Genomic DNA, 27,458 nt, shown 5'->3' on the forward strand with positions numbered 1-27,458 from the left:
GTTCCAAGCAGCTCGTACATCTCGTTCATATTCTTGCGTCAACCAAGAAGAAATAAAAAACTTCTTAAATTTCAGCCATTTAACTGGCGCTCTCTTGTTTAAAAGAAGCGTGGACCACCAAGTACGAGCATTCCCCTTAAAGTAAGAGGTAGCTCTCCGAATCTTGGAGTGCTCTGAATAGCGTCCTCCCGCAAAAGCGATGTCAAACTGCTGTATAAAAGACAAAGCCTTCGAAGCATCTGAGTATCTTGAAAAAGTATCAAACTTGATTGAGTGGCCACTTTCCTTAAACTCTCGGACTTTCTTGCTTTTATCTTCGAGAAAGTCATACTGGTTAGCTTTGTAAAAATTCTTCTTGTTCGCATAAAAGTTTCTGTCATCTGAATCTGAGCTGTCTGTAGACGAGTCCTCAGTAGAACTGTCAGTCTCTGGGCGAGATGTAGCCTTCTTTGCCTTTTTCATACCCTTTCCGAAGCTTTGTTTCTTGCTTCGCTTTTTACCTTTTCTGTCTTCTTCGCTCGAATCTGAAGAGCTAGAAGAATTGTGAGATGAAGAAGAAGAAGAAGAAGAAGAAGAAGAAGAAGAAGAAGAAGAACTCGGTACTCCTTCAAATGGAACACGCTTCTTCCGTTTCTTTGCCTTGTCAAAAGTCGACTGACGACCCAAATATCCCGGGAAGTCAGTGCTTGGCTCTGCTTTTTGCCGTGCTTTTTGGCTTTTCTTTGCGCGCCAAAAAGCTGAGCAATCCGTGCATCAACCACCTCTTCTAATTCCTTCTTTGAATATTTCTTGTGAGCAGAAGGTTTCTTGATAGTGGGTGTAGTGGTTTTCTGCCGTTGCTCATGCACTTCGTGAAAAGAAGTCTCACTCATATATTTTGCAAATTTTGGATCCTTCGCAAAATTGAGCATCATCTTCGTTGCATCGCCGATCAATTGACGACGCTTCATCTCTCTTTGCTCCTTCTGAGTAGGCCGAGGCGGGCCATACTCTCTTTCTGAATCTTTGTTGCGATCCCAACATGCATCTCCAGATGCAGAGGGAGTCGACTGATCCTTGCGTGAAGCCATAGGTGCCGCGGAAAAAATTTGGGGATCGGATTTCCTGTAGAAGAGAAATCGGCCGTGCTCTGATACCATTGTAGCAGACTTGGACACTCCAAGTCAAGAATCAACCGCGACAACACCAAATAACCACTTCAAAACAATTCACAGATCACAATAGATTTGCACTGGCCCGGCGGAGTTCCGTGCCTAGAGATATTGGCCCCAAAGACTGGCGCCCCTTTCGGTATTTCTTTTTATATTAATCAGATCAAAGTACAAGAGAGTGGCTAGGGTTTCACTCTCAGACTCTACGTCCAGATGCTCTGAGAAGTGAAGCCCTCACCACTTATTTAAAGATACAAGGGATGCCCAAAAGTAGAGCCCCAAAAGCTTTTAAAATAAAAAGCATCAATTCTCTCTCTCTCTTAGAGAGTCTTTTCTCTTTTTTTAACAAACAAAAAGCAAAATTTGCGTCGCTCATCATGTTTTTTTAAATTTATTTATTATTATTTTTTCAGCCGATTTCCGGAAATTAGGGTTTTGGGCAGAAATTAGGGTTTGCAGGAACTCTAGGGTTTCTGGCAGAAATTAGGGTTTCTAATGTCCGCCACGTCATCACTTTGTGACATTTTGTCCTCAGTTCCTTCAACACCCGACCTCGTCAGCGACATTGGCAGTGTGTCTAACGTACTTTGCGATACATCAGCGGCACCTTGGATCATGGTGTGTTCTATGGTCGCTCTAAGGGTTGCACCTTGGTTGGTGCGATTCAGATTGGGCAGGAAACCCAGATACTCGGCGCTCTACTATAGGAGTAGTTTTCACACTTGGCTCGGGACCCATTTCATGGAGTAGTAAGCGGCAACCCACTGTTGCGCTATCTTCTACAGAGGCGGAGTACAAAGCAGCGCTTGCTATGTTGCTTGTGAGGCCATATGGCTACGGAGATTACTGGAAGAGTTGTGTTTTCCCGAGACTGCTACGACTCGTCTTTGTGCGACAATCAGAGTTGCATTGCTATTGCCAAGAACCCTATCTTTCTTGTTAGGTGCAGCGGGTTGCGCTTTGCTCAAGATGAGTGCTCCGAAGTGTGCTCAAGGTTCCTTTTAATTCTTATGGAAGGGAGAGCCTTCCGTTCTTAATGGAAAGTGCTATGATTACAAACAAGTGAATGGACACTGTGCGTGCAAGTGTATGAGACTGAGAGATAGAGAGAGAAGAGAGATACGACACCAGAGACGTTGTAAAACCCTCCTCCGAAGGCCCCACTCTCGTCGGCGAGAGTGGTCTACTTATGATTGCACAAAGTGGTACAATGTTGATGCAATGGACTGATGCAACTTGGGACTATGCCGATGACGACGATGGGGACGACGACGACGACTTTAGGGCTGAAATCTGTGGTCTTCTATCTGCCGAATTTTGGGGCTGTTTCGGTGGCTGAAAATGACTGTTTTGGCTGCGTTTTCGAGGGCTGAGAATGACTATCTTCTACAACCAACTAGGGCTGAATCTACTGCAAATCTTAACTGCTGAAAACGCTGCTCATCTGCTGCGATAAGGGCTGAAAACCAAAAACGCTGGGCTGACTGCTAGCGTTAGTGAAAACGCTTGACCATCTGGGATTGTTGGCGATGTTGGTAAGGCTGAAAACGCCAAGGTCATGGGGAGATTGGTGATGAAGAAAATCTGCAACCGCCGGGCTATGGTTGATGGGGGAAACTGAAAACGCTAGGCTGAGTGAGGTCTTGGCGATGAAGAGGACCAAAAACGCTAGGGGTACTGATGGGGGTTCCTAATGAGAAGGTGCATGTTGAGCGGGAAGCTCCTGCTGCCTCTTCTGCCAGAAAGTGCTAACTTGGGTTTGCTTATATATTAACTTAGCAAAATTGCCCTACCTACTTTTGTTGGGAAGTCACTTAAAAATAATAAGTGAAAAATGTCAAAAGTAGGGAAAATAGGCTAAATGCACTGGAAAATTCCCCTAACTAATTCTAATGGATTCTCATGGGAATTCTGATGATCATGCAGTGTGCAACCAGAGGATATGCATCTACACTAAGTGACTGGGCATGCACGGTCTATGAATAGACACACAAAAGTGCCAGATCACTTCTAAATCTAGACTGACTGGTGTCACAAAAATATGGAAGCGTAAACTGACGTTTAATTGCACTTCAAATACTCAAGAGAATTAGAGGGAGAGAGAAAACTTGACACTCCATTGGGGACCAGAAGATGGGCTGGTCCCCCCCCCATAAAGAGAATATCTTTATTACTAAGGGAGAATCTTTACAAGCACAGGAACGGGGCATACGCCCGTCCTCTATTCTTTCTTCTGTTCTGTTCTGACTACTGATTGAGAGAGTGTTTCCACTTTCTTTCTGCTTAGGGGATTTCCCATCTTCTGCGAGACTGGTTGGAAGCTCTCGAAAAGAGAGTCTATCTTCCAAAACAGCTCATCGGAAGCTCTCACAGAGGAGAGTCCATCTTCCGTTATGTGTTGCCTTCATGCTCATTCATTCATGCATCGAACACAAAAGAGAAACAAGCAAAATGCACACGCACATGCTTGCTGTAATTTTCTGCACATAACCTGAAATTCTTACCTGTGCACACCCCTACGCCGAAACAGAGGTCTTCTTCGCGATGGAATCGCGCCAAACTTGATGTAGACTTAGGATAAGGAGAGAGAAGAGAATTTCTATGGCTGATCTGCTGAAAACAGCCCTAATCGAGGTGATTAGGGGCTGAAAACAGAGAATTACAGCAGCCGTTGTAACAGACTTGGACACTCCAAGTCAAAAATCAATTGCGACAGCACCAAATAACCACTTCAAAACAATTCACAGATCACAATAGATTTGCACTGGCCCGGCGGAGTTCCGTGCCTAGAGATATTGGCCCCAAAGATTGGCGCCCCTTTCGGTATTTCTTTTTATATTAATCAATCATCAAAGTACAAGAGAGCGGTTAGGGTTTCACTCTCAGACTCTGCATCCAGATGCTCTGAGAAGTGAGGTCCTCACCACTAATATAAAGGTTACAAGGGATGCCCAAAAGCAGAGCCCCAAAAGCTTCAAATCAAAAGCAATTGCTCTCTCTCTCACAGAGAGTCAAAACATGAAAGCAAAAGCATTCTCTCTCTCTTTCTCATTTAGGTAGAGAAAAAGCGAAATTTGCGTCGCTCATCATTTTCCAAATTTTTTTTTTTTATAATAATAATAATAATCCGCCTCTGCGATTTTCGGAAATTAGGGTTTGCAAGAATTTTAGGGTTTTTGGCAGAAATTAGGGTTTCTGGTGTCCGCCACGTCATCACTTTGTGACATACCCCACTCTTGAAAGCATCGTAATCGACCGCGATTACGCCTGCAAAACCGACAAAAGCCATAAACCGTCTTAGCAGACACTGACTGTTAGTACCTACGTACTAGGAACACACATCTAGCACATGTACAAAATCGACAGTCACATCACACGACACCACCAGACATCACATGACATTCAACATTCATTCGGATCTTAGACCATGATTTATCGGCAATGTAGCTAGCAATCACATCTAGGTCCAATCGGGACCTCATCGATGTCCGATTGATTAACCCCTATTGCAACCATGTCTATTCGACATCAAGTAGACCAAAATGCTGCATTCATTTCGGCTATCAGTTCCTGCACAAACAAGAAGTCAAGAACAAATCAGTATCATAATCAGGAATTCCATTTCATAAAGTCATCCAGCAGAATACTGTTAGCTCTCAGTATCCCTGAAGCTCAAAGAGACATCAGTGACTTTAGTATCAAAATCGAGGCATCTGTTGACAAAGAAGCGGAGTAACTCCCCTCTTGTGCATCCCACTGCACCAGATCTTCGGCCAAGTTGAGTTTCTGGGTTCCGTTTGGAGTAGACTATGCTAAACCAAAACATCGAGGTAAAGTTTCACAATCCGAGGAGTATCTGATAGGTCCTCCTCCTCCATCCACCTCGCATCAAATGCAGGAAAGTTCTTGAACTAAACCAAGAACCGCCTTCGGACTTTACCTTTCTTCGTATCGTTATGTGCCAAAATCTGTTCAGGAACAAGGATCTCCTTGTTTTCTTCCAATTCGGGTTGCTCATCAGGCTCCCCATCATCAGGCACATCACCCTTAACAGATTTCAAGAGACTCACATGCAATGCATTGTGAATCCTCCAAGTATCTGGCAGTTTCAATCGGAAGGAGACATCATTTATCTTGTCAGTGATCTGGAAAGGTCCGTAGTATCACATACTAAGCTTTGGAAAAAGCCTCTCCTTTCCCTTTTTCTTTCTTAGACGTGCCTTCTCAAAAGTAAGAGCACCCAATCATCCTCCTTCAGTTTCAAGTCGCGACGATGGCGATCCGCTGCCTTTTTCTGTCGTTCTTGAGACTCCTGTAAAGTCTCGCGAACCTTGGCAAAAGCCGTATCCAAATCTCGCGAATATTCATCCGCTTCAAATATCTAATCTTTCGTGCTCAGGAAGGATGGAACCTTCGCAGCAGTTTCAACAATCTCACATGGCGTCTTCCCCGTCGAAGAGTGTATCGTGTTATTGTAGGCAAATTCCACCAAAGGTAAGTTCTTTTTCCATTGATTCTTCTGATCCGAGATACAAGACTTCAATAAATCTAAAATCACTGAATTGGCAATCTCAAATTGCCCTTCAGTCTGCAAGTGGAACAATGACGAGAACTGCAACTGCGTGCCAATGTTCTCCCAAATTGCCTTCCAAAACAAACTCATAAATCTGGGGTCTCTGTCGGAGACAATCGTCTCAGACGTGCCATGTAATCGGAAAATCATCGTGATCATTCTGTGTTCTCGGGAGATCAAAAATGAAATCCATTGCAATACTTTCCCAGGGGTGGGTGGGTACGGGTAAAGGCTGTAACAATCCCTGTGCGTTATTCCTGTCAAACTTGACCTTCTGGCATACCAAGCAACTGCGCACAAACTCTTCCACATCCTTTTTGAGTCTCGGCCCAAAGAAGTATTTCTCTACCCCCTTCATGGTGGTAGCAATGCCGCGGTGACCTGTAAAAGGTGGATAGTGGCATTCAGTCATAACCTTTTCCCTCAACGGCTGTGTAACGCACAACATAGTCTTTTTCATCAAGTAGCCTTCCCGAAGGGAGTATCCAACTACTGTCTCGCCATCCCGTATCCGCGTGAAAATATCTGCAAAATCTATATCAGTGGCATACTGATCGACCATATCCTCGAAGCTCCTATGATGTATCGCGGAAATAGCCAGAACCAACGGTTTCCGAGACAAAGCTTCTGCCACCACATTCTTCTGTCCCTGCACATGGACAATCTGGAAGTGGAACTGTGACAAGATGTTCGCCCACCGCATCTGCTTTTCGGAAAGCTGCTTCTAGGACAAGAAGTAGGGCAAACTCTGATGGTCTGTAAAGACAGTAAAACCCGCTCCGAGCAGGTAGTGCCGCAACTGAGTAAGAGCATGGATAACCGCCAAAAGCTCTTTCTCATAGATCTGTGCTGTCATCTCCGGCCTAGAGAACAAACGGCTCTCGTAAGCTATGACATGGCCTTCTTGCATCAAGACCGCACCCAGACTACAACCACAAGCGTCACAAAATACTTCAAATGACTTCTGCAAGTCTGACAAAGTCAAATCTGGTCCTGTAGTCAATTTCTCTTTCAATGTCCGAAAGGCAGTCACCTCAGTGGGTCCCCACGAAAAGGTACTCCTTTCTGTGTCAAGGTATGGAAAGGGGAAGCAACCTCTACAAACTTTCTATGAACCGCCTGTACAGTCCCAAGAAGCTTCTAACTTCATGGACATTCCTCAAATCGGGCCAATCACGGATAGTCTCTATTTTGCCGGGTCCATTTGCACTCCTGCTGTTGCTGACACAATGTGTCTCAAAAAAGTGTATCTCTGGTAGGAAAAATTCACTTTTCTTTTTTGCATTAATCACTAACGTGTGATCTCGTAATGCCTGAAAGACTTGAAGCAGATGATCTCTGTGTTCTGCCTCATTCTTGGAGAAAACAATGATGTCGTCAAAGAAAGTGCAAACAAATAGCTTGTACTCTCGAAAAAAAAATCCTGTCCATCATTCGGTTAAATGTCGCAGGAGCATTGGTTAAGCCAAAAGGCATCACCAAAAACTCAAATAACCCAAAAGTCGTCTGAAAAGTTGTCTTGTAGACATCTCCTGGCGCTATCCTGATCTGATGATATCCACTCTTCAAGTCAATCCTGCTAAAGCACCAGAATCCTTGTAACGTGTCGAGTATATCATCGATCCTAGGAATCGGAAATCTGTTCTTGATGGTGATTTCGTTGAGAGTGCTATAATCGATGCACATTCTCCAAGATCCGTCTTTCTTCAAAACCAACAACACTGGAGAGCAATACGGTGAAGCACTAGGTTGGACAAGACCCTTTTCCAAGAGGTCTTTCACTGAGTTCATAATCTTTTCATTCTGTACTCGGCTCACACGATAAGGTGGCCGATTCGGTGGCGTGCTTCCAGATATCAGATCAATGGTATGATCTTCAGGCCCTCTCAAAAGCAATCGGCATGAGCGTAGAGAAAAAAAGATCTTGGCGTTCTTTTCTTCAGGTCAAAACATATTCAACCTTTATCCATTGTTCAGTTCTCCCAAAAGAATGAGTAAGAAAACTGAAGTTCATCAAGTACAATCTCTAAGGCCTTCATTTATCAAAGTCGCTTTCTCGGCCCGGTAGTCAACCACGGCGTAGTTCTTGTGGTACCAAGGGATCCCGAGTAGAACGTCACTCGCGTGCCCTGAACACCCCTGTCATTGCAAACGAAGTTTGCCAATGCTCAGTGTAATGGCAACATCCCATCCGGGTGCCAGTCGAACTACCTCCGCCTATGGCGTCAGTCTGTCGGGCGTAGTTCCAAATCGAGCCGCCAATTCCAAGTGAAAAGAAGTTGGCCTTGGCTCCTTCAAAAGAGCTTCCTGATCCTTCACTTTGCCCCGAAAGCGGCAAAGTTTGTACTTTCATTCATTAGATTCGGTGCAGGTCCCACGCCATGTGGTACCAGTTCTGCTTTTCTATCTTCCTTTTCTGCCACATTCCTCAGCTGCTCTCGAACTCTGAGACCTGTCGTCGTCTTTATCATTCTGTTCTTTCTGTGCCTTATCAGGGCACTTTGCGGAAATATGTCCATGTTCCCCGCATCCAAAGCACTTCCCCTCTCTGATGAAGCGAGCTCTCTCCTCAGGAGTAAGCTTGGGTCGTGTATCATTTTTCTCTGGGTTGCTGTTTTTTCTTTCTACTTTCATTCCCATAAGTCTGTTCGGCTCGTTGTATCATGGCCTCATCTGTGGGGTAGGTCAGACTGCCAGAGTGAATGTAAAAGCCCCGCTACGCATGACTCATCAACTCCTGAATAGAAGCTGACTTTTGTTCCAATCAGTGATCTCGGATCTCTGTAGGTAGACCCAAGGTAAACCGTTCAATCTGTTCTCTGAATGAGATCTTCTTGAATGAAGAGGCGGGTAGAAAAGAGCTCCAGAATCTTTCACAATAAGAATTCACTGTATCGCTCTTGGTCATCCGGAGATGGTTCCAAGCAGCTTGTATATCTCGCTCAAACTCTTGAGTCAACCAAGAAGAAACAAAAAGCCTCTTGAATTTCAGCCATGTAACTGGCACAGTCTTGCTTAATAGAAGCGTGGACCACCAAGTACGAGCATTCCCCTTAGAGTAAGAGGCAGCTCTCCGAATCTTGGAGTGCTCTGAATAGCGTCCTCCCGCGAAAGCGATGTCAAACTGCTGTAAAAAAGACAGCCTTCGAAGCATCTGAGTATCTTGAAAAGTATCAAACTTGATCGAGTGGCCACCTTCCTTAAACTCTCGGACTTTCTTGCTTTCATCTTCGAGAAAGTCATACTGGTTGGCTTTGTAAAAAAAATTCTTCTTGTTCGCATAAAAGTTTCCGTCATCGGAATCTGAGCTGTCTGTAGACGAGTCCTGAGTAGAACTGTCAGTCTCTGGGCGAGATGTAGCCTTCTTTGCCTTTTTTCTTGCCCTTTCCGAAGCTTTGTTTCTTGCTTCGCTTTTTGCTTTTTCTGTCTTCTTTGCTCGAATCCAAGGAGCTAGAAGAACTGTCAGAAGAAGAAGAAGAAGAAGAACTGGGTACTCCTTCAAATCGAACACGCTTCTTCTGTTTCTTTGCCTTGTCAAATCTCGACCGACGAACCAAATATCCCGGGAAGTCAGTGCCTTTGTTCTGCTTTTTGCCGTGCTTTTTGCCTTTCTTTTGCACGTCGAAAAGCTGAGCAATCCGTGCATCAACCACGTTCTCCAGTTCCTTCTCCGTATATTTCTTGGAGGCAGAAGGTTTCTTAAGAGCGGGTTTCGGGAGTGGTGTTGTGGTTCTCTGCCACTCCGTCTGTACCTCTTCCAAAGAGGTCTGGTTCATATATTTTGCCAGCTTCGGGTCCTTGGCAAAATTGAGCATCATCTTTGTTGCATCGCCGATCAACTGGCGACGCTCTATCTCTCGCCGCTCCGCCTAAGTAGGCCAAGGCGGGCCATACTCTCTGCCGGAATCTTCGTTGTGATCCCAGCCCGCATCTCGAGATGCAGAGGGAGTCGACTGATCATTGCCTGAAGCCATAGGTGCCGCGGAAAAAAAATTCGGGGATCGGATTTCCCGTAGAAGAGAAATTGGCCGTGCTCTGATACCACTGTAACAGACTTGGACACTCCAAGTCAAGAATCAATTGCGACAGCACCAAATAACCACTTCAAAACAATTCACAGATCACAATAGATTTGCACTGGCCCGGCGGAGTTCCGTGCCTAGAGATTGGCCCCAAAGACTGGCGCCCCTTTCGGTATTTCTTTTTATATTAATCAATCATCAAAGTACAAGAGAGCGGTTAGGGTTTCACTCTCAGACTCTGCGTCCAGATGCTCTGAGAAGTGAGGCCCTCACCACTAATTTAAAGGTTACAAGGGATGCCCAAAAGCAGAGCCCCAAAAGATTCAAATCAAAAGCAATTGCTCTCTCTCTCTCTCACAGAGAGTCGAAACATGAAAGCAAAAGCTTTCTCTCTCTCTTTCTCAGTTAAGTAGAGAAAAAGCGAAATTTGCGTCGCTCATCATTTTCCAAATTTAAAAAAAAATAAAATAAAAAAATAATCCGCCTCCGCGATTTCCGGAAATTAGGTTTTTTGGCAAAAATTAGGGTTTGCAAGAATTTTAGGGTTGTTGGCAAAAATTAGGGTTTCTGTTGTCCGCCATGTCATCACTTTGTGGCAGCCGCACTCTGCTAGGAGAGCGTCTACGGCAGCTTCTCGCGATGAAACTTCACCAGAAGGTGTCTATGACTGTGAGATCCCTTGTTCTTGACAATGGGAGCACAAGGCTACCATATATGTCGCAAGGGGCTACTCTCAAGCTTCAATGGAGGGCTCCACCGCGTAGAGCACGCTCACATTAGGGGGGGTAGGTGCACTGCCAGCCCTGAAAATGGGGGAGGGGGGCTCCTAAATAGCCATCAGGGAGAGGGGGCGCTAGGAAGAGAGAGAGGGTAAGAGTGAGAGTGAGAGAGAGTTAGTTTGCATTGGTAAGTGTTCCACTTGGCACACTTACTTTAAAAACTTAAAAACCATTCAACTTTTGACTTTAAAAACTTCTAGCTCATTAATTAAAAATGTGCAACTAACTAACAAATGCTACCAATGATTCTTTTATGAGAATACCAAAGGTCTGCCAGCGCAATGCCGCACTTGCACTGCATGGCCTTTACCTGTTCACACTTGTCCGGCCGCCTGCCCGGGCACGGACCGTTAAATTTAATTTAACGAAACTTACCCTAAGGCTTTATTAGCTTTATTAGCTTTAGGGTCACTGTTCTAAGGACCCCATCTCATTCATGTGCTTGTACTGACGCGCGTATTTTTCCTGAGCCTAAAATCTGAGGCTACTGCTTACCCCTTTCTGAAGACCCGATTTCCCAATCACTAGGGCTTCAGGGTAATTTCTGCTAAGGTCCCTCTGAGGTGTTGTGGCCCACATTTAGGCTCACCTGAGGCCTTAGAACTGCTAGGTCTATTCTGGTTTGCACACAACTAATTAGATAATTCTTTTCTCGTAAATAAATTAATTATTTACAAAGTCTGACTTAGTTACATCCCTCTTGGTTCTAAACAGTTGACCTCAACTGTAGAGCGTCAACGTAACTGTGCAAGATGTCAGGATAGTCCTTGAGATCGGACTCAGTCATCCACTTTGCATCTAAAGGAGTGTAATTCTTGAACTTGACTAAATACTTTCGATGTAAACTCCCCGACTTGAGTTGTCTCTCCGAGTGGTGTATTATCTGTTCAGGTTGAAGGATTTCCTCAGTCTCTTCGACTTCTGGAGGATCTTCTTGTACTGGCGCCACTGGAGGAGGTCCAACATATGGTCGGGGGAGACTGACATGAAAAGCATTATGGATGCGCCAGTGAGAAGGCAAATCCAATCTGAAAGTCACGTCATTGACTTTATCTGTAATTTTGAAAGGGCCGTAAAATCTATGGGAAAGTTTGACAACTTTCCCTTTGCCGACCCGCTTTTTCAATCTAGCTTTTTCAAACCGAAGCAGGACATATTGTCCTTTTTCAAGATTGAGATTCCTTCTGTGCTTGTCTGCTTTTCTCTTCTGTTGCTCTTGAGTACGAAGAATCGCTTGCTTTACTTGTTGATGGGCAATATCAATATTGCGCACAAATTCATCTGCGGCGAAGATGTTTTCTTTGGTCACCATAATAGGAAGTAAGAGTGGCTTCCCATAAATAATTTCGAAAGGGGCTTTACCAGTTGAGGAATGTATGGTATTATTATACGCAAACTCAACTATTGGTAAGTACTGTTCCCATTCGGATTGTCGTTCCGAAACATAGCACTTGAGGAGATCTAAAACAGTGGCATTAGCGATTTCGCTTTGACCATCTGTTTGAGGATGATAAGCTGATGAAAAATCAAGCTTAGTTCCCAAGTTTTCGAACAATGCCTGCCAAAATAGACTAGTCATGCGGGGATCTCTATCGCTGACAATAGTCTTTGGCAATCCATGGTGTTTAAAAATCTGAGCTAGAAATATTTTAGTCATGTGATCAGCTTTGATCGTCTTCTTTACTGGAAGAAAATGGGCTTGCTTACTGAATCTGTCTACGATAGTCCAGATTGCATCATTTCCATTCTTGGATCGAGGAAGATCCGTAATAAAATCCATGGCAATACTTTCCCATGGCGTGTTAGGCACAGGGAGCGGCTGAAGCTTGCCATAAACTTTATGTCTGTCATATTTTACCTTTTGGCAGACTAAACACTCACGTACATATTTTTCAATGTCCGCACGGAGTGTTGGCCAAAAGAAATACCTTTCGAGGGCACTAGTGGTGGAAGCAATTCCCCGATGCCCGGCATAAGGAGAATTATGTGCTTTATCCATCACCTTTTGTCGTAAGGGCTGAGCTATGCATAGTGCTTGTTGACGATAGAGTGTATTATCCCTGATAGAATAAGGTGGCTTTGAGTGACCAGCTTGAAGTTCTGCCCAAATTGTGGCGAAGTCTGGATCTTGAGGATACATCTCGCTGAGAGATTCTAGTTCCTCATGATAAATTGTTGTTAGTGCATTGATCTTTGGACGCCTGGAGAGAGCATCTGCAACTGCATTCTTTGTTCCAGAAGTGTGTAAAATCTGAAAATGAAACATTGAAAGAAAGTTGGCCCATCTCATCTGCTTTTCTGATAACTTTCTCTGTGTGAGAAAGTAGCGAAGACTTTGATGATCTGTCTTGATAATAAAAGCAGCTCCTAATAGATAGTGTTTCCAAATGGAAAGAGCATGAATTACTGCCATTAGCTCTTTTTCGTATATGGAGGCATGCAACTCTGCATCTTTAAGGCGCCGACTTTCATAGGCTATCGCGTGACCCTCTTGGTTCAAAACTGCTCCTACACAATCTCCAGATGCATCACAGTATACCTCGAAAGGTTTGCGAAGATCAGGGACGGTGAGAACAGGTCCGTGACTGAGTAGATACTTAAGCTTTTCGAAAGCTTGTTTTTGTCCAGACCCCCAATGGAATGGAATCCGCTTCTTTGTCAGGTCATGGAGGGGACTTGCTATCGCGGCAAAAGCTCGAATGAAACGCCGATAATAAGACCAGAGGCCAAGGAAACTTCGTACATCATGTACCGTAGTTGGCGTAGGCCATTCTACAACTGCTTGAATCTTATCAGGGTCCATTCTCACCTGGTTGTGAGATACTATATGGCCCAAATAGTGGATTTCTTTTATAAAGAACTCACTCTTCTTAGCATTCACAAATAATTTGTGTTTGCGTAATTCTTCAAACACTAAGGCGAGATGCTTATAGTGTTCGTCTTCCGTCTCTGAGAAGATTAAGACGTCATCAAAGAAAACGCCTGTAAAGCTTCTGTACGAGTGGAAGATTCTATCCATCATTCTGTTGAATGTAGCTGGTGCATTAGTGAGCCCAAAAGGCATCACTAGAAATTTATACAACCCGAAGGTTGTTCTAAATGAAGTCTTATGCACATCCTGAGGAGCTATGCGGATTTGATGATAACCGCTCTTCAAGTCTATACCACTAAAGACACTGGCTCCTTGCAACTTATCAAGAATGTCGTCAATCTGAGGGATTGGAAATCGATTCTTGATTGTGATCTTGTTTAGAGATCTATAGTCTATGCACATGCGGAATGTGCCATCCTTTTTTTGTACTAGCAAGACAGGTGAACAATATGGAGAAGTACTAGGCCTTATTAAGCCCTTCTCCAAAAGTTCGTTAACCTGCTTGAGAATTTCCTCTTGCTGCATTAGACTAACTCGATAAGGGGGCTGGTTTGGAGGAGAACTTCCTGGGATCAAATCAATTGTATGATCCTCAGGTCGCGAAGGTGGGAGTTCATTTGGAAGTTCTTCTGCAAAACAATCTTTATATCTTTCTATTAACTTAAGTCTTTTTTGCTCTATAGAGGAAGAAAGTTGTGAAATAGACACATCTCTCTCTCTTGCAAAAATCAAGTACGCTGAAACACACTTTATCATTTCTTTCTTGATGGCAATGTGATTGGCGATAGGAATACGCCAATCACCTGCATCTGCAAGTACAAGATACTCCTTTCCTTTATGAGCAAAAGATAAGGTTTTCTGAACATAGTCAGGAATGGGATGCATCTTGTAGTGCCAAGGCATTCCCAAGATAACATCGCATCCTTCAAGTGAAGCTAGTAAGAAAGACTCTTGATCCTTGTATTCGTCGACCTTTAGATTCAACTTCCCTATGATTGGAGTAGAGTTTGAGTTCTGCCCTTTGAAAGCAGATTGCGCTTGAATAGAGACTCCAAAACGATTGGGCTGCAAGTTCAGGTCGTCAGCTAGCTTGGTAGAGATGAAGTTGTCTGTACTACCAGGGTCAAACAAAATAAGAGCCCGCTGGTTGTTGATACTACCCCATGCTTTGAGAAGAGCTCTTTTCTTTTCCATCCTTGGTTGTATTTCCCTGTACATTTGGGACTGCATTGGAAGAGGGTGGTTGTGGAGGTTTGGTTGGACAGTCACCCTTCATATGACCAACTTGTCCGCACTTGAAGCATCTTCCTTCACTAATGTAGGTTCGCAACTCAGCAGGAGAGAGATATCTCCCTTTCTTGGGCTGATTTGGCTTTGCTTCTGCTTCGGAGGCGGTTCTTTTCTTCTTTTGAGAAGTAGTAGAGGTAGGCTGCTCATGGAGAGCCTTCTGCTTGGCATGGTAAGTGCTTTGCTCCATCTTCCTGGGAGTACCCTTGTCATGTATTCCATCAGCTATGCGGGCTGATTCCATAAGTATCTGCAAGTTACCTCGAGGGTAAAGCTTCATAGCCTTTTGCAAGGCTTCATGCAAACCTGCTTCAAACTTGCGCATCTTCTCCGAATCGTCAATCTTCTTGAAAGGAGTGACTTTCAAGAGAACGTCCCAAAACCTATCCACATAGCGTGGAACAGTTTCGTTCTCTGACTGTGAAAGTCGATCCCATTCTTTCTTTACCTTTTTCTCATAGTCTGGAGGAAGGAACTGTGCGTAGAACTCCTTCTTGAAGGCAGTCCAATCTTGGGGTTTGCGATCTTCCAGGATAAGGGTTAACCACCAATTGCTGGCGGTGCCTTTCAGGTACAAACTGACATGGCGAAGCTTGGATCTTTCCTTGAAATTCCCTTCTGCAAATGCAACTTCAAATTGGCGGATGAAAGCCAAAGCTTTGTCATTATCACGCCGTCCATTGTAGGTGTCGAATTTCACATCTTTATCTCCCGACTTGAATGTTTTCTGCCTATGGTGTTTCTTCTTATGGTGCTCCTTCTTTCTATGCTTAGACTCCTTGTGGACAGGAGTCCTTTCCCTTGAATGCACTTCTTGCTGCGACGGATCGTCGAGAAACATGTCTTCCGGAGCAACTATGTCAGCTAGATCCTTCATGAAAGAGAACTGAGGGGAATCAGGGGGATCCTGCTCTTGAACTTTTGGATTAAACTGCACATGACGTTCTGGAGGTTTCTTCTGCCTCTCGTGCATGCGGGAGGTTCCAATCAAAGGATCTTTCCTTGGTTGTGTCGCCTTTGGGTTCTGCGGGATTTCTCCCGACCCCATCGGCATTTTCTCCTTCCCTTTTTCAAGAGTATGGAGAATCTTTTGGACTTCTGGATGGGAGAGAGCTTTCTCCAACTCTTCCACCTGCTGTTGAAGGAGAGAGAACTCTATCTCGCGTCCTCCCATTTCTGCAGTCTGCCAAGAGTCGTCAATCCCTTCAGGAAGAGAGAGAGGACCTTGCTCTGATACCATTGTCACAAAAATACGGAAGCGTAAACTGACGTTTAATTACACTTCAAATACTCAAGAGAATTAGAGGGAGAGAAAACTTGACACTCCATTGGGGACCAGAAGATGGGTTGGTCCCCCCCCATAAAGAGAATATCTTTATTACTAAGGGAGAATCTTTACAAGCACAGGAATGGGGCATACGCCTGTCCTCTATTCTTTCTTCTGTTCTGTTCTGACTACTGACTGAGAAAGTGTTTCCACTTTCTTTCTGCTTAGGGGATTTCCCATCTTCTGCGAGACTGGTTGGAAGCTCTCGGAGTCTATCTTCCAAAACAGCTCATCGGAAGCTCTCACAGAGGAGAGTCCATCTTCCGTTATGTGCTGCCTTCATGCTCATTCATTCATGCATCGAACACAAAAGAGAAACGAGCAAAATGCACACGCACATGCTTGCTGTAATTTTCTGCACATAACCTGAAATTCTTACCTGTGCCCCCTACGCCGAAACAGAGGTCTTCTTCGCGATGGAATCGCGCCAAACTTGATGTAGACTTAGGATAAGGAGAGAGAAAAGAATTTCTATGGCTGATCTGCTGAAAACAGCCCTAATCGAGGTGATTAGGGGCTGAAAACAGAGAATTACAGCAGCCGCACTCTGCTAAGAGAGCGTCTACGGCAGCTTCTCGCGATGAAACTTCACCCGAAGGTGTCTATGACTGTGAGATCCCTTGTTCTTGACAATGGGAGCACAAGGCTACCACATATGTCGCAAGGGGCTGCTCTCAAGCTTCAATGGAGGGCTCCACCGCGTAGAGCACGCTCACATTAGGGGAGGTAGGTGCACTGCCAGCCCTGAAAATGGGGGAGGGGGGCTCCTAAATAGCCATCAGGGAGAGGGGGCGCTAGGAAGAGAGAGAGGGTAAGAGTGAGAGTGAGAGAGTTAGTTTGCATTGGTAAGTGTGCCACTTGGCACACTTACTTTAAAAACTTAAAAACCATTTAACTTTTGACTTTTAAAAACTTCTAGCTCATTAATTAAAAATGTGCAACTAACTAACAAATGCTACCAATGATTCTTTTATGAGAACACCAAAGGTCTGCCGGCGCAATGCCACACTTGCACCGCACCGCCTTTACCTGTTCACACTTGTCCGGCCGCCTGCCCGAGCACGGACCGTTAAATTTAATTTAACGAAACTTACCCTAAGGCTTTATTAGCTTTATTAGCCTTAGGGTCACTGTTCTAAGGACCCCATCTCATTCATGTGCTTGTACTGACGCGCGTATTTTTCGTGAGCCTAAAATCTAAGGCTACTGCTTACCCCTTTCTGAAGACCCGATTTCCCAATCACTAGGGCTTCAGGGTAATTTCTGCTAAGGTCCCTCTGAGGTGTTGTGGCCCGCATTTAGGCTCACCTGAGGCCTTAGAACTGCTAGGTCTATTCTTGTGTGCACACAACTAATTAGATAATTCTTTTCTCGTAAATAAATTAATTATTTACAAAGTCTGACTTAGTTACAACTGGACTGACTGAACCCTGATCATGCTGTAGCTTGTCCACAGACACATAGGGTTGGATGTGTCACGTGACATCCCCTCCTTTTCAAAGTGAGGTACTGGTACCAAACTGTATGGCGTCGAGGGAGACGCCAATAGCATCCGGAATCCTAGAAGGGGCTCTTCGCCGGCCCACTCTAATGTGTGGGTTGTGCGGTACTTGAACTTCATAAAGGTCTGCAACGCTTGCTTCTTTGGGCCGTGCCGAAAGCGCACAAAATCTTTTGAATCTCCTTCCTTGCTTTAACTTCGTCTATAGACCTGCTTCTTTCTTCTTCAAGAATCTCCATGGCTGAAAATTCTTGAAACCATTTCCAACACAAAACCATGAACATACCCATTCCATGTAAAGTGAAGGGAAAAAATCTTGTCTTCTCTAAAGACCGTGTATGCAATGTAGATGAACATAGAGACGGAGTGACAACCCGTTCATCAAACACATGCAAACAATGAGATCGAATCTTTCTCTTATGATTTAGAGCAATCAATTGTGGCAAAACACAATGGAAATGCCCATGTGCTCGTTTGGAAATTGTGTCATGCCAAGGAAGAGACATGGAATGTGACTTCCTTACATACATACTTTTGAGCTTTTCATGAAAAATCCGTATACATTCGTGCTCATCCATGAGAGAAATGTGTTCAACATACAATATGTCATGCCTAGGAAAAGGGATCCCATAACGATGCTGACTAAAATACAGGAAACGATCACGAATGAAACATTCGAACAATGCGTGCGTATCAATCATGCGAACACATAATACTTCCTGTGAGGGTTCTTTGGACCTAGGCTCGAGAGCCAAGATCGATCCTTCGTGATTGATCGAAGCTACAACGAGGTTAGCTTCGCTAGAAAAAGCATCAACTAACACATCATCCTGGTGAACAATCACATCATCTTCATGCAACTCATCATGCTTGTGAGAAATCACATCTTGATCATGCAAATCATCATGCTTGTCTTTATCATCTAAATCATCATGCTGATCGTTGTCAATCAAATCATCATGCTTTTCACAATCATGCAAATCCTGTGTATCATGCTGTGGAGAAGAAGAGACTGAGAGAGTCTCCTTCTCCTGAATCCTTTCAATCTTGTCCTGCATATTAGCAATGAGAGATGGAGAATGAACAATGTCTTCTCCGTGAAGGACAATAGGAGAATCACTTTGGGCATTGAGAGTTAAAAGTGTTAGTCTTAAAATCAATGAGAGCGTCATTATCACGAAACCATCGAATGCTCAAAATCATATCACATCCTGAGAGAGGAGAAACAACAAATCGTCTAGTGAAGGCAGCTTGTTGAATTCCAAACAACACATCAAGACACTCCTCTGTGATGAGAGCATCCATACCGGGACGAAAGCCAGAGACCTCGATAGGAGATCTCGGACTAACTTCAAGGCGGGCTCTCTCAACAAGAGAGGAACTGATCACATCATGCATACTACCTGGGTCAAACAATATGACAAAACGTGGCCCCGACGTACGACCATAACATTTAATGAGGGAATCATCAATGGGAGTGTCAGGAGAAACTTGGGGCACATTCGTGTTGTCACTAATTGCATTGACAGAGGAAGTGGGTTCTATGGATTCTTTAGATTCATTCGATTCAAGCTTAGGACATGTTCTTTTTATGTGACCCTTAATGTGACAATGAAAACAACGACCTTCCTTAGAATAAGTGCTTTGCTCTTCCGATGTGATGTATCCTCCCACAATTCCTTGTGCTACCTTTTCATCTGGAGTAAGCTTATGTTTAGCAATTGTGTTAGCCACCCTTAGATTCATTGGAAGAATTCTTTTCTGAGAGACTGTTGGAAGATTGGTTAGAAGGGTTACCATTCTTACCATTCTTACCTAACTGAGGGTTCTGAGAAGTCTGCGAGGTACTTGTGGAAGTCTTGTTCTCCTTAGGCTTTCCCTTGTTGTGCTTCATCTCTTGTCCGAGAGCAATCGCTATCGCCTTGTTGAGCTCGATTGGATCGAACACCTCGACATCGTACTTGATATACTCGTCCAATCCAAAGAGAAAAGCCTCTTTGCGCTCATCATTCATCATCCGACTTGCGTAACTGGGTACCTAACTGCAAAACACGATCAGAAAAATACATGACTGGCATACCATTTTGCTTGAGAGAGCGCCGATCGTCTTTCACTCGTGCAAGGTACTGAGGTGGCATAAACTGCGCCTTGAGCTTGCCTTGGAAATCTGCCTAATTGAAGGAAAGGGGCGTGAATTCGTCGGCTTCCTCTAGGTGCGCAGCTAGCTGTGCCTCTTGCCATGCGTGGTACCAATTGATGGCATCACCGGCAAGGTACATAGCTGCCGTCAAAACTTTGCTATTTCCTGTCTTCTTAGTTGTCGCAAAATAAGCATTAAATTGATGCAACCAAGAATGAATAACCGTAGCATCCATCTTACCGTCATACTTACTGAAAGTCAACTTCTCTGCCTGGATGGTTGGAATCCGCATCGTGGCTTGCACCACTTGAGGAACTCCCACGATCCTTGGGTGGTTCGGTCTTCGAGGCTAGCACTTGCCGAAGCAATTCCTGAGTGAGTAGCTCTCTTTGAGCTTCACGCTCGGTCTCCAAAGCCAATCTTTGAGCTCCACGCTCCGCCTCAAGGAATGCGCTTCGTGCTGCCTCTTCCGCCTTTTTTTGTTGTTTTCTTTCTTTGCGTTCGTTGCGCTCGCGTTCTAAAGCAAGGCGATTGTTTTCTTGTTGAGCGGAAAGTCTTGCGTTTCTTTCGTCGCCCTCACGGTCCTTAGCTGCTTGCTCACGGTCCTTAGCTTCTTGTTGTTCTGCTTTGCTTGCGAGTTGTGCCAATGCAACTCGATTCGTTTCTTGTTGTTGTGCCATCATGTCCAACATCGACTTGACCATCATCTCCATAGGAGTGAGTACAACTCGTGGCGTAGATGGCGAAGGGGGAGGTTCGAAAAAATCTCCTGGTGGGGAAAAATCTTCGCCGCCTCTCAATCTCATCACCTGTACGTGAAGTATCCAATCCGCTTCGGGTGACGACCATGCACTATGATCCTTGGTTCTTAAGTTCACGAGGAACTTGGGTTCTTGAGGGTCTTGGGTTCTTGAGGATCTTGAGGTTCTTGAGGTTTTCTTTTGCTTGCAAATCGCGTTTGAGAAGGATCTTCTCTTCACCCGAGTTCTACTCCTTTCTGCGGGCGCACCCCTTGGCGGCCTTGCGCCCACACCAAGGTTGCTTTTTCCCACCTCACGTCGATTGGCCGGCTGCTAAGTGCACGGTCCGCTCTCAATGAGTGAAAAGAGACACAAGGGGAGGCTGGACAAGCCCTTCTTTCTTGGGATTCCTGTCACTCTTCAACAAAACACGATTAGGAATCGATACGCCCAAGCGAACTCGGGTTCGTGCGACTTCAACAAGCAAAAAAATGCTTGTGGTTCTTGTGGTTCTTTCCTTGAGTGATACAGAACACTGCCAAAGCTCTGATACCAATGTTAGGTGTAGCGGAATGATTGTTTGCGCTTTGCTCAAGATGAGTGCTCCGAACTGTGCTCAAGGTTCCTTTTAGTTCTTATGGAAGGGAGAGCCTTCCGTTCTTTATGGAAAGTGCTATGATCACAAACAAGTGAATGGACACGGTGTGTGCAAGTGTATGAGACTGAGAGATAGAGAGAGAAGAGAGATACGACACCAGAGACGTAAAACCCTCCTCCGAAGGCCCCACTCTTGTCGGCGAGAGTGGTCTACTTATGATTGCACAAAGTGGTACAATGCTGATGCAATGGACTGATGCAACTTGGGACTACGCCGGTGTCGACGACGACGACTTTAGGGCTGAAATCTGTGGTCTTCTATCTGCTGAATTTCGGGGCTGTTTCGGTGGCTGAAAATGACTGTTTTGGCTGCGTTTTCGAGGGCTGAGAATGACTATCTTCTACAACCAACTAGGGCTGAATCTGCTGCAAATCTTAACTGCTGAAAATGCTTCTCATCTGCTGCGATAAGGGTTGAAAACCAAAAACGCTGGGCTGACTGCTAGCATTAGTGAAAACGCTGGACCATCTGGGATTGTTGGCGATGTTGGCAGGGCTGAAAACGCCAAGGTCACGGGGAGATTGGTGATGAAGCAAATCTGCAACCGCCGGGCTATGGTTGATGGGGGAAACTGAAAACGCTAGGCTGAGTGAGGTCTTGGCGATGAAGAGGACCAAAAACGCTGGGGGTACTGATGGGGGTTCCTGTTGAGCAAGAAGCTCGTGGTGCCTCTTCTGCCAAAAAGTGCTAACTTGGGTTTGCTTATATATTAACTTAGCAAAATTTCCCTACCTACTTTTGTTGGGAAGTCACTTAAAAATAATAAGTGAAAAATGTCAAAAATAGGGAAAATAGGCTAGATGCAGTGGAAAATTCCCCTAATTGATTCTAATGGAGTCTGATGGGAATTCTGACGATCATGCTGTGTGCAACCAGAGGATATGCATCTACACTAAGTGACTGGGCATGCACGGTCTACGAATAGACTCACAAAAGTGCGAGATCACTTCTAAATCTAGACTAACTGGACTTACTGAACCCTGATCATGCTGTAGCTTGTCCACGGACACATAGGGCTGGATGTGTCACGTGACATTTCTTGCTCGGACTGAGCACATTGAGGTGCAGTACCACTATGTTCGGGAGCAGGTTTTGGCTGGAGATCTTCATTTGGAGTATGTTCCTACAACGGACAATGCAGCAGACATCTTCACGAAGGCTGTACCTTAGCGGACTTTGGCTTCTCACCTTCGACTCCTATGTGTTGTCTCAGCATCCGGTGCTGAGAGGGGGTGTTAGTTACACCACCGTTGCTTCGCCATTTTGTATGGCTAATGATTGTCTTGGGTTGGCCGTCCATCGCACATCATGTAGATTGCATGGGCGGACACTTTTAGCATGTGTCCGGCCGGTCATTTTCTGAGCCTGGCTGGGTGCACACACTTTTAGCCATTTTTTGGGCTTTTATGTTTTTTGCACCAGTTACACATTTTTGCCCTACCTCAACCTAAGATTCTATAAATAGAATGCTTAGGGTCTTGTAGTCATACAGATTGTGTATTGAGAGCATCGTTTGCAAAGCACTTGTGTTTTCTCTCTCTCTCTCTCTCTCTCTCTCTCTCTCTCTCTCTCTCTCTCCAGCGTTTTCGGCGCGCGTGGCTCACACTGTTTCCGTTGCTCACTCTCACAATCATCCCGCAGGAACTGTTGAGGCGCTCACCACATCAAGAGTTCTTGATCCCCGTGTAGCCATCTGATCCCGTAGGAACTCTTGATTCTGCTCTAGCAAACTTCTCCACCAATAATTTGCCCAAATCTTCATTCTTTTCTTCAGTTTCCACGACTGATTTCAACTAGAGGTGTTATTTCTGTCAGATTCTCCACGAGAACCCATGTATAATCTGGGATTCTTAATGGCTTTATGCCTTGGAAGATAGAGCGATGAAGACGGGAGCGCGCCGGATGCACGATGAAGTAAGGGTGGGAGTGGCTAATAAGTCCGAGCTCGGAGCCCGAAGATACTCAATAACAATTTCAAAAGTGCCCAAGTGCCCTGTCTGCCCTTTGATAGGACCTGTATGCTTTGAGAAAAGCACACCCCTGATGCTCTGATACCACTCTCACAGGCTTGGGCACACTAAGCATAGAATCCGACACGACACACGAGATAATTACTTCAAAACACTTCACATACCAAGAGTCGACACAGCCCGGCGTAGTTCCGTGCCAAGAGAGATTGTAAAACTAGATCTTCACCATTTCATTTCCGCGGCACGTGACATTGCTTCTAGCCCTCGGTGCCTCGTCTTGCTCCACATTTTGTATCTTTTTTTTTTCATTGGTTTTCATTTCTTCGAGGTTTCCCACTTGTAAATTATATCAACAAGATTTACACAAAAAGAAAAGAAAGTATATGTTGTGTTGTGTGGGTGTATGGGAGATGTAGTAGTATTTAGTCAATACCATGCATGGTGGAGCTGATTGTTGTATTGTCTTTTTGGGTGTCTAGCATGAGTCAATGCCTTGCACTTTCCTTAAGGGTGAATCTGGGTTTCTCCTATATATTGCATGGCTGGGTATTGGAAATTTTGCAACTCGAACCCTTGTATAACCCAAGTGGTTGGCAGAAAAACCTACACTGAAATGCTAATGGAAGAATTTTTATCTGATACTGTTATACTTTTTGGCTTATTGACTTTTGCAGGTTCGTGCGCATGCAGTTAGTGTTCTTGAGAGGGCAGAAGATGAAGAATTGCAATGCTACCTTTTACAGCTTGTTCAGGCCCTACGCTTCGAACGCTCTGACAAATCTCGTCTTGCTCATTTCCTTGTGGATCGTGGTAATTTTGACTCTTACAAAAAATCTCATCCTTGTTGGAAACCTGCATGTTGATGTGTGCACGCTTACATGCGAAATATCTGACTCCACAAGTGTGCCCTTTGACTTTCTGTAATCTCATGAAAGGCAAGATACTCATCATCAAGCTTGTTTGGCTTTGAATTGTTTGATGGGGTATCTGTCAACTATACTGGAAATCTATATTTCTAACCATCAGAAGTAATACTGTCAAGTATCCATCTTTTGTGGATAGAGTAGCTACTGACAATGCAAGTTTTAAAATGCTCACGTGGGTTTGTGTGTTTTATGTAGCGGCTCAGAATATTGACATTGCAAGCTTTCTAAGATGGTATGTCACTGTTGAATTGTATGATCCTGCCCATGCTAAACGATTTTACTCTATGTATGAGATTCTGGAAGACACTTTGAAGAAGGTAAATCCAAGTGTTCATACTACTGCTGAGAGTTTAGCCAACGGGTTTAAAAGCTGTATTGACTCAGCAATTTGTGGTTGACGTTAGACAAGGTTCGATGATAAAGGAGGGGGTGAGAAGTTGTGGCAGGGTCTGGTTCGTCAAAACGAGCTCACTGCGCAGCTTTGCAGAATTATGCGGGATATCAAGAATGTCAAGGGAGGTACACAGAAAAAGATTGAAAAGCTTAGGCAATTACTCACAGGACTTCTTAGTGAGCTCACATATTTTGATGAGGTATTCAGCAATTGTTATTTTATTTCAACAATGGTAATTTTATTTTGGCAATCGTTTGTTAATTTGCGCATGTTTGAGCTCTGGAAGATTGCACCTTAAGCTGGTGATTGTAAACTCTTTTTTGAAACTTGTTTGCAGCCCATTCCCTTGCCTTTGGATCCCAAATTAATAACAATAGGCATTGTTCCTTCCGAGTCTTCCATATTTCGGAGTGCGCTTCACCCATTAAGGCTGACGTTTCGCACTGCCGGCGGAGGAAAGTGCAAGATCATTTTCAAAAAGGGCGATGATCTGCGGCAGGACCAGTTGGTAAGAAGAAGATTTCTAATATCTTAAACATCCATAGACATTTGAAACATTTCCATTCACAAATTGTTAGTGATTTTATTTAGGGCCTCAAATTACTTCATAACCAGGAGGTTTGGGAATATAGTTGACTAGGTTTGTCTTCTGTTTGCGAGATTTTTTCTGTTGATGAGCACATCTTTAACTCTAAAAAGAAGAGGTGGGGCTGTGAGAATCTGAGCCATGAGGCCTTTCCTACTAATGTAGTCAATGCAAAGTCTTCTTTCTAACAGCCATTTTTTTGTGGAAGTATTTGACAAGACACATCTCCCTGTTAATCAAACGTATCGTTAAATTGGGGTTGTTATAGGCGAGTCCCACTTTGTGCTAGTGAAATCAGCAATATTAACTTAATTTTCTTACATGAAAAGTGTTTTATTTTAGCAATGCAAATGGAGCTCGATCCTGAAATATAGAAATTCTGTTAATACTCACTTTTTTGGTAAATATTAGCTTCCCTTAAAAAAACTTACCAATTAAAATTCACTATGCTTTGGGTTCTCCTCAAATGGAAGAGGAAATCATCTCTCTAAATATAAAAATAAAAGGTCGTGCAGCCCTTTGTTTTTAAAAAAGATGAAGCTAGTGGGACATATCGATAATGTGTGTAAGCCTTAATATTACGAAACTCACTAATGCATGGTGAGACCCAGCGCTTAATAACAGTTTTTTTAACTCGAATCATATGGATCCGACTTCTTTGGTGACTGTCTTTTTGCAGGTGATTCAACTGGTTTCTTTGATGGACAGGTTGCTGAAACTCGAGAATCTTGACTTGCAACTTACTCCTTACAGGGTTTTAGCAACAAATCAAGATGAAGGGATGGTGGAATTCATTCCTTCTAAGTCTCTAGCTCAAGTATGGTAAATGATTGCAGGTCTGTAGAAATTATTGAAAGCTGTGGCCATTTCACTTTTAATTGATGGCCCTTTTTCTAAACAGGTGTTGAGCGAACACAAAACAATAATCAGCTATCTACAGCAGTATCACCATGACGAAGGAGGACCCTATGGCATCAGTGCAAGTTGTCTTGAAACTTTTGTAAAGAGCTGTGCTGGATATTGTGTCATTATGTATATTCTTGGGGTTGGTGACAGGTCTCTCTCTCTCTCTCTCTCTCTCTCTCTCTCTCTCTCTCTCTCTCTCTCTCTCTCTCTGTTTTGCTGGCACCCCTGCGCGCTGCTCTCTGAGGATGCCTGCACGCTGCTCTCTGAGGATGCCTGCACGCTGCTCTGCTGGTATCCGCGCACTGCTCCCCAGCCCCCCACAGCGCTGCTTTTGCTGCTCCTGCTGCTGCTCCACTGCAGCCCCACCCACCTGTAGCTGCTGCATTACCGATCGGCCTGCAACCAGGTGCTGCCCCCCGCCCCCATCCCCCCTTGCTGCTGCCGCCCCTACACACACACTTTTTTTTCTTTTTTTTTTAATGCCCCTACTCACTCACACACACACACACACACATATTGCACATTGCACTATCACATATACCCACATTGCACATTGCACCCCCCCCCCCCCCCCCCCCCCCCCCCCCCCCCCCCCCCCCCCCCCCCCTCGCGCAGGTACAGCAGCAGCAGACAGTCCGCCCAAAAAGAAAAAAGAAAAAAGAAAAAATCAGAAATCGCAGGCCTTCAGACAATTGCAGAATTCAGGAAATTCAGTAACTGCAGAAATTCAAAATTGTAGAATTGACAGGAAATTGCAGAAATTACATGAAACGGGGTTATTTGTCGCTTGGTCGTATTTTGCAGAAATTGCAGGAAATGCGCCATGTATGCCTAGTGTGGAACATGTATGCATAATGTGGAAGCACCTGTGCTTGTAGGCCGATTGTTCCTCGTTTCTGACATCGATCAAACATGAGGAAGCAAAGTGATAAGGCCGATCCCTTAGAAGATGCAGTTTCAAAGTGCAAAGAAGAAATGATCGAAACCATTAACAATATCAACCGCCAACTATTAGGGACAATAAGAATGCTTGAGGATCGCATTTTGGCCCAAGAAAGCAAGATCGTAGCAATGGGAGATCGGCTGACGGCCCAAGACGGAGAGATTGCATCACTCAAGAAGGAGCTCGCCGAGGCACGCTCACGAAACACACTGGAAGAAGGAGAATTGCAACCTTCAGTAATAGAAGAGCTCAACACCATCAAAGAACAAGTGCGAGCCATCAAAGAGGGGGAAGAGCAACACAAAGAAATGATGACCTCTTGGATGGACGTCATCACAAAGACTCAACAGAAGGTTGATGAGGCCGAGAAATGGATTGAGGTTGCCAAGAAGGGGAAAAGCAAAGAAACAACAACGTCCACATCCACCATAATTAACCTGACACTATAAGAGGAGCAAAGAAGGCTTGTGCGCTCTCTACATGTGAGAATTTGCGGCCTTAAAGGCAAAGATAATGTGGATGAAGAGGTAAAAGAACTCATGGCTTTGATGGGGGTTCATGAGCCAATGCACTCAAGAGGATGGAGAGTGGGCAACAAGAAAAATGGGAGCAAGAGGGAAACCTCGAAAGAAAGGGCACTCATCCTTCGTTTTTTCTCCATGGAAGCAAAGGACTTTTTGAAG

At 44.5% G+C, this 27,458-nt stretch overlaps 1 protein-coding gene across 2 annotated transcripts in view; it reads left to right on the top strand.

The window, feature by feature from the left end:
* VPS34 (vacuolar protein sorting 34) overlaps positions 1 to 27,458 on the top strand; it is a 64,796-nt gene that overhangs the window by 29,318 nt on the left and 8,020 nt on the right. For both annotated transcript variants that reach the window (XM_086492617.1, XM_086492618.1), the window contains exons 9-14: positions 23,695 to 23,830; positions 24,142 to 24,263; positions 24,351 to 24,539; positions 24,678 to 24,848; positions 25,606 to 25,743; positions 25,828 to 25,982. In XM_086492617.1, coding sequence (XP_086348743.1) covers positions 23,695 to 23,830; positions 24,142 to 24,263; positions 24,351 to 24,539; positions 24,678 to 24,848; positions 25,606 to 25,743; positions 25,828 to 25,982 — 911 coding nt within the window. The remainder of the gene's footprint in view (positions 1 to 23,694; positions 23,831 to 24,141; positions 24,264 to 24,350; positions 24,540 to 24,677; positions 24,849 to 25,605; positions 25,744 to 25,827; positions 25,983 to 27,458) is intronic.

Source organism: Adiantum capillus-veneris, chromosome 20, assembly GCF_014529385.1.
Source record: "Adiantum capillus-veneris isolate H3 chromosome 20, ASM1452938v2, whole genome shotgun sequence".
Taxonomy (NCBI): domain Eukaryota; kingdom Viridiplantae; phylum Streptophyta; class Polypodiopsida; order Polypodiales; family Pteridaceae; genus Adiantum; species Adiantum capillus-veneris.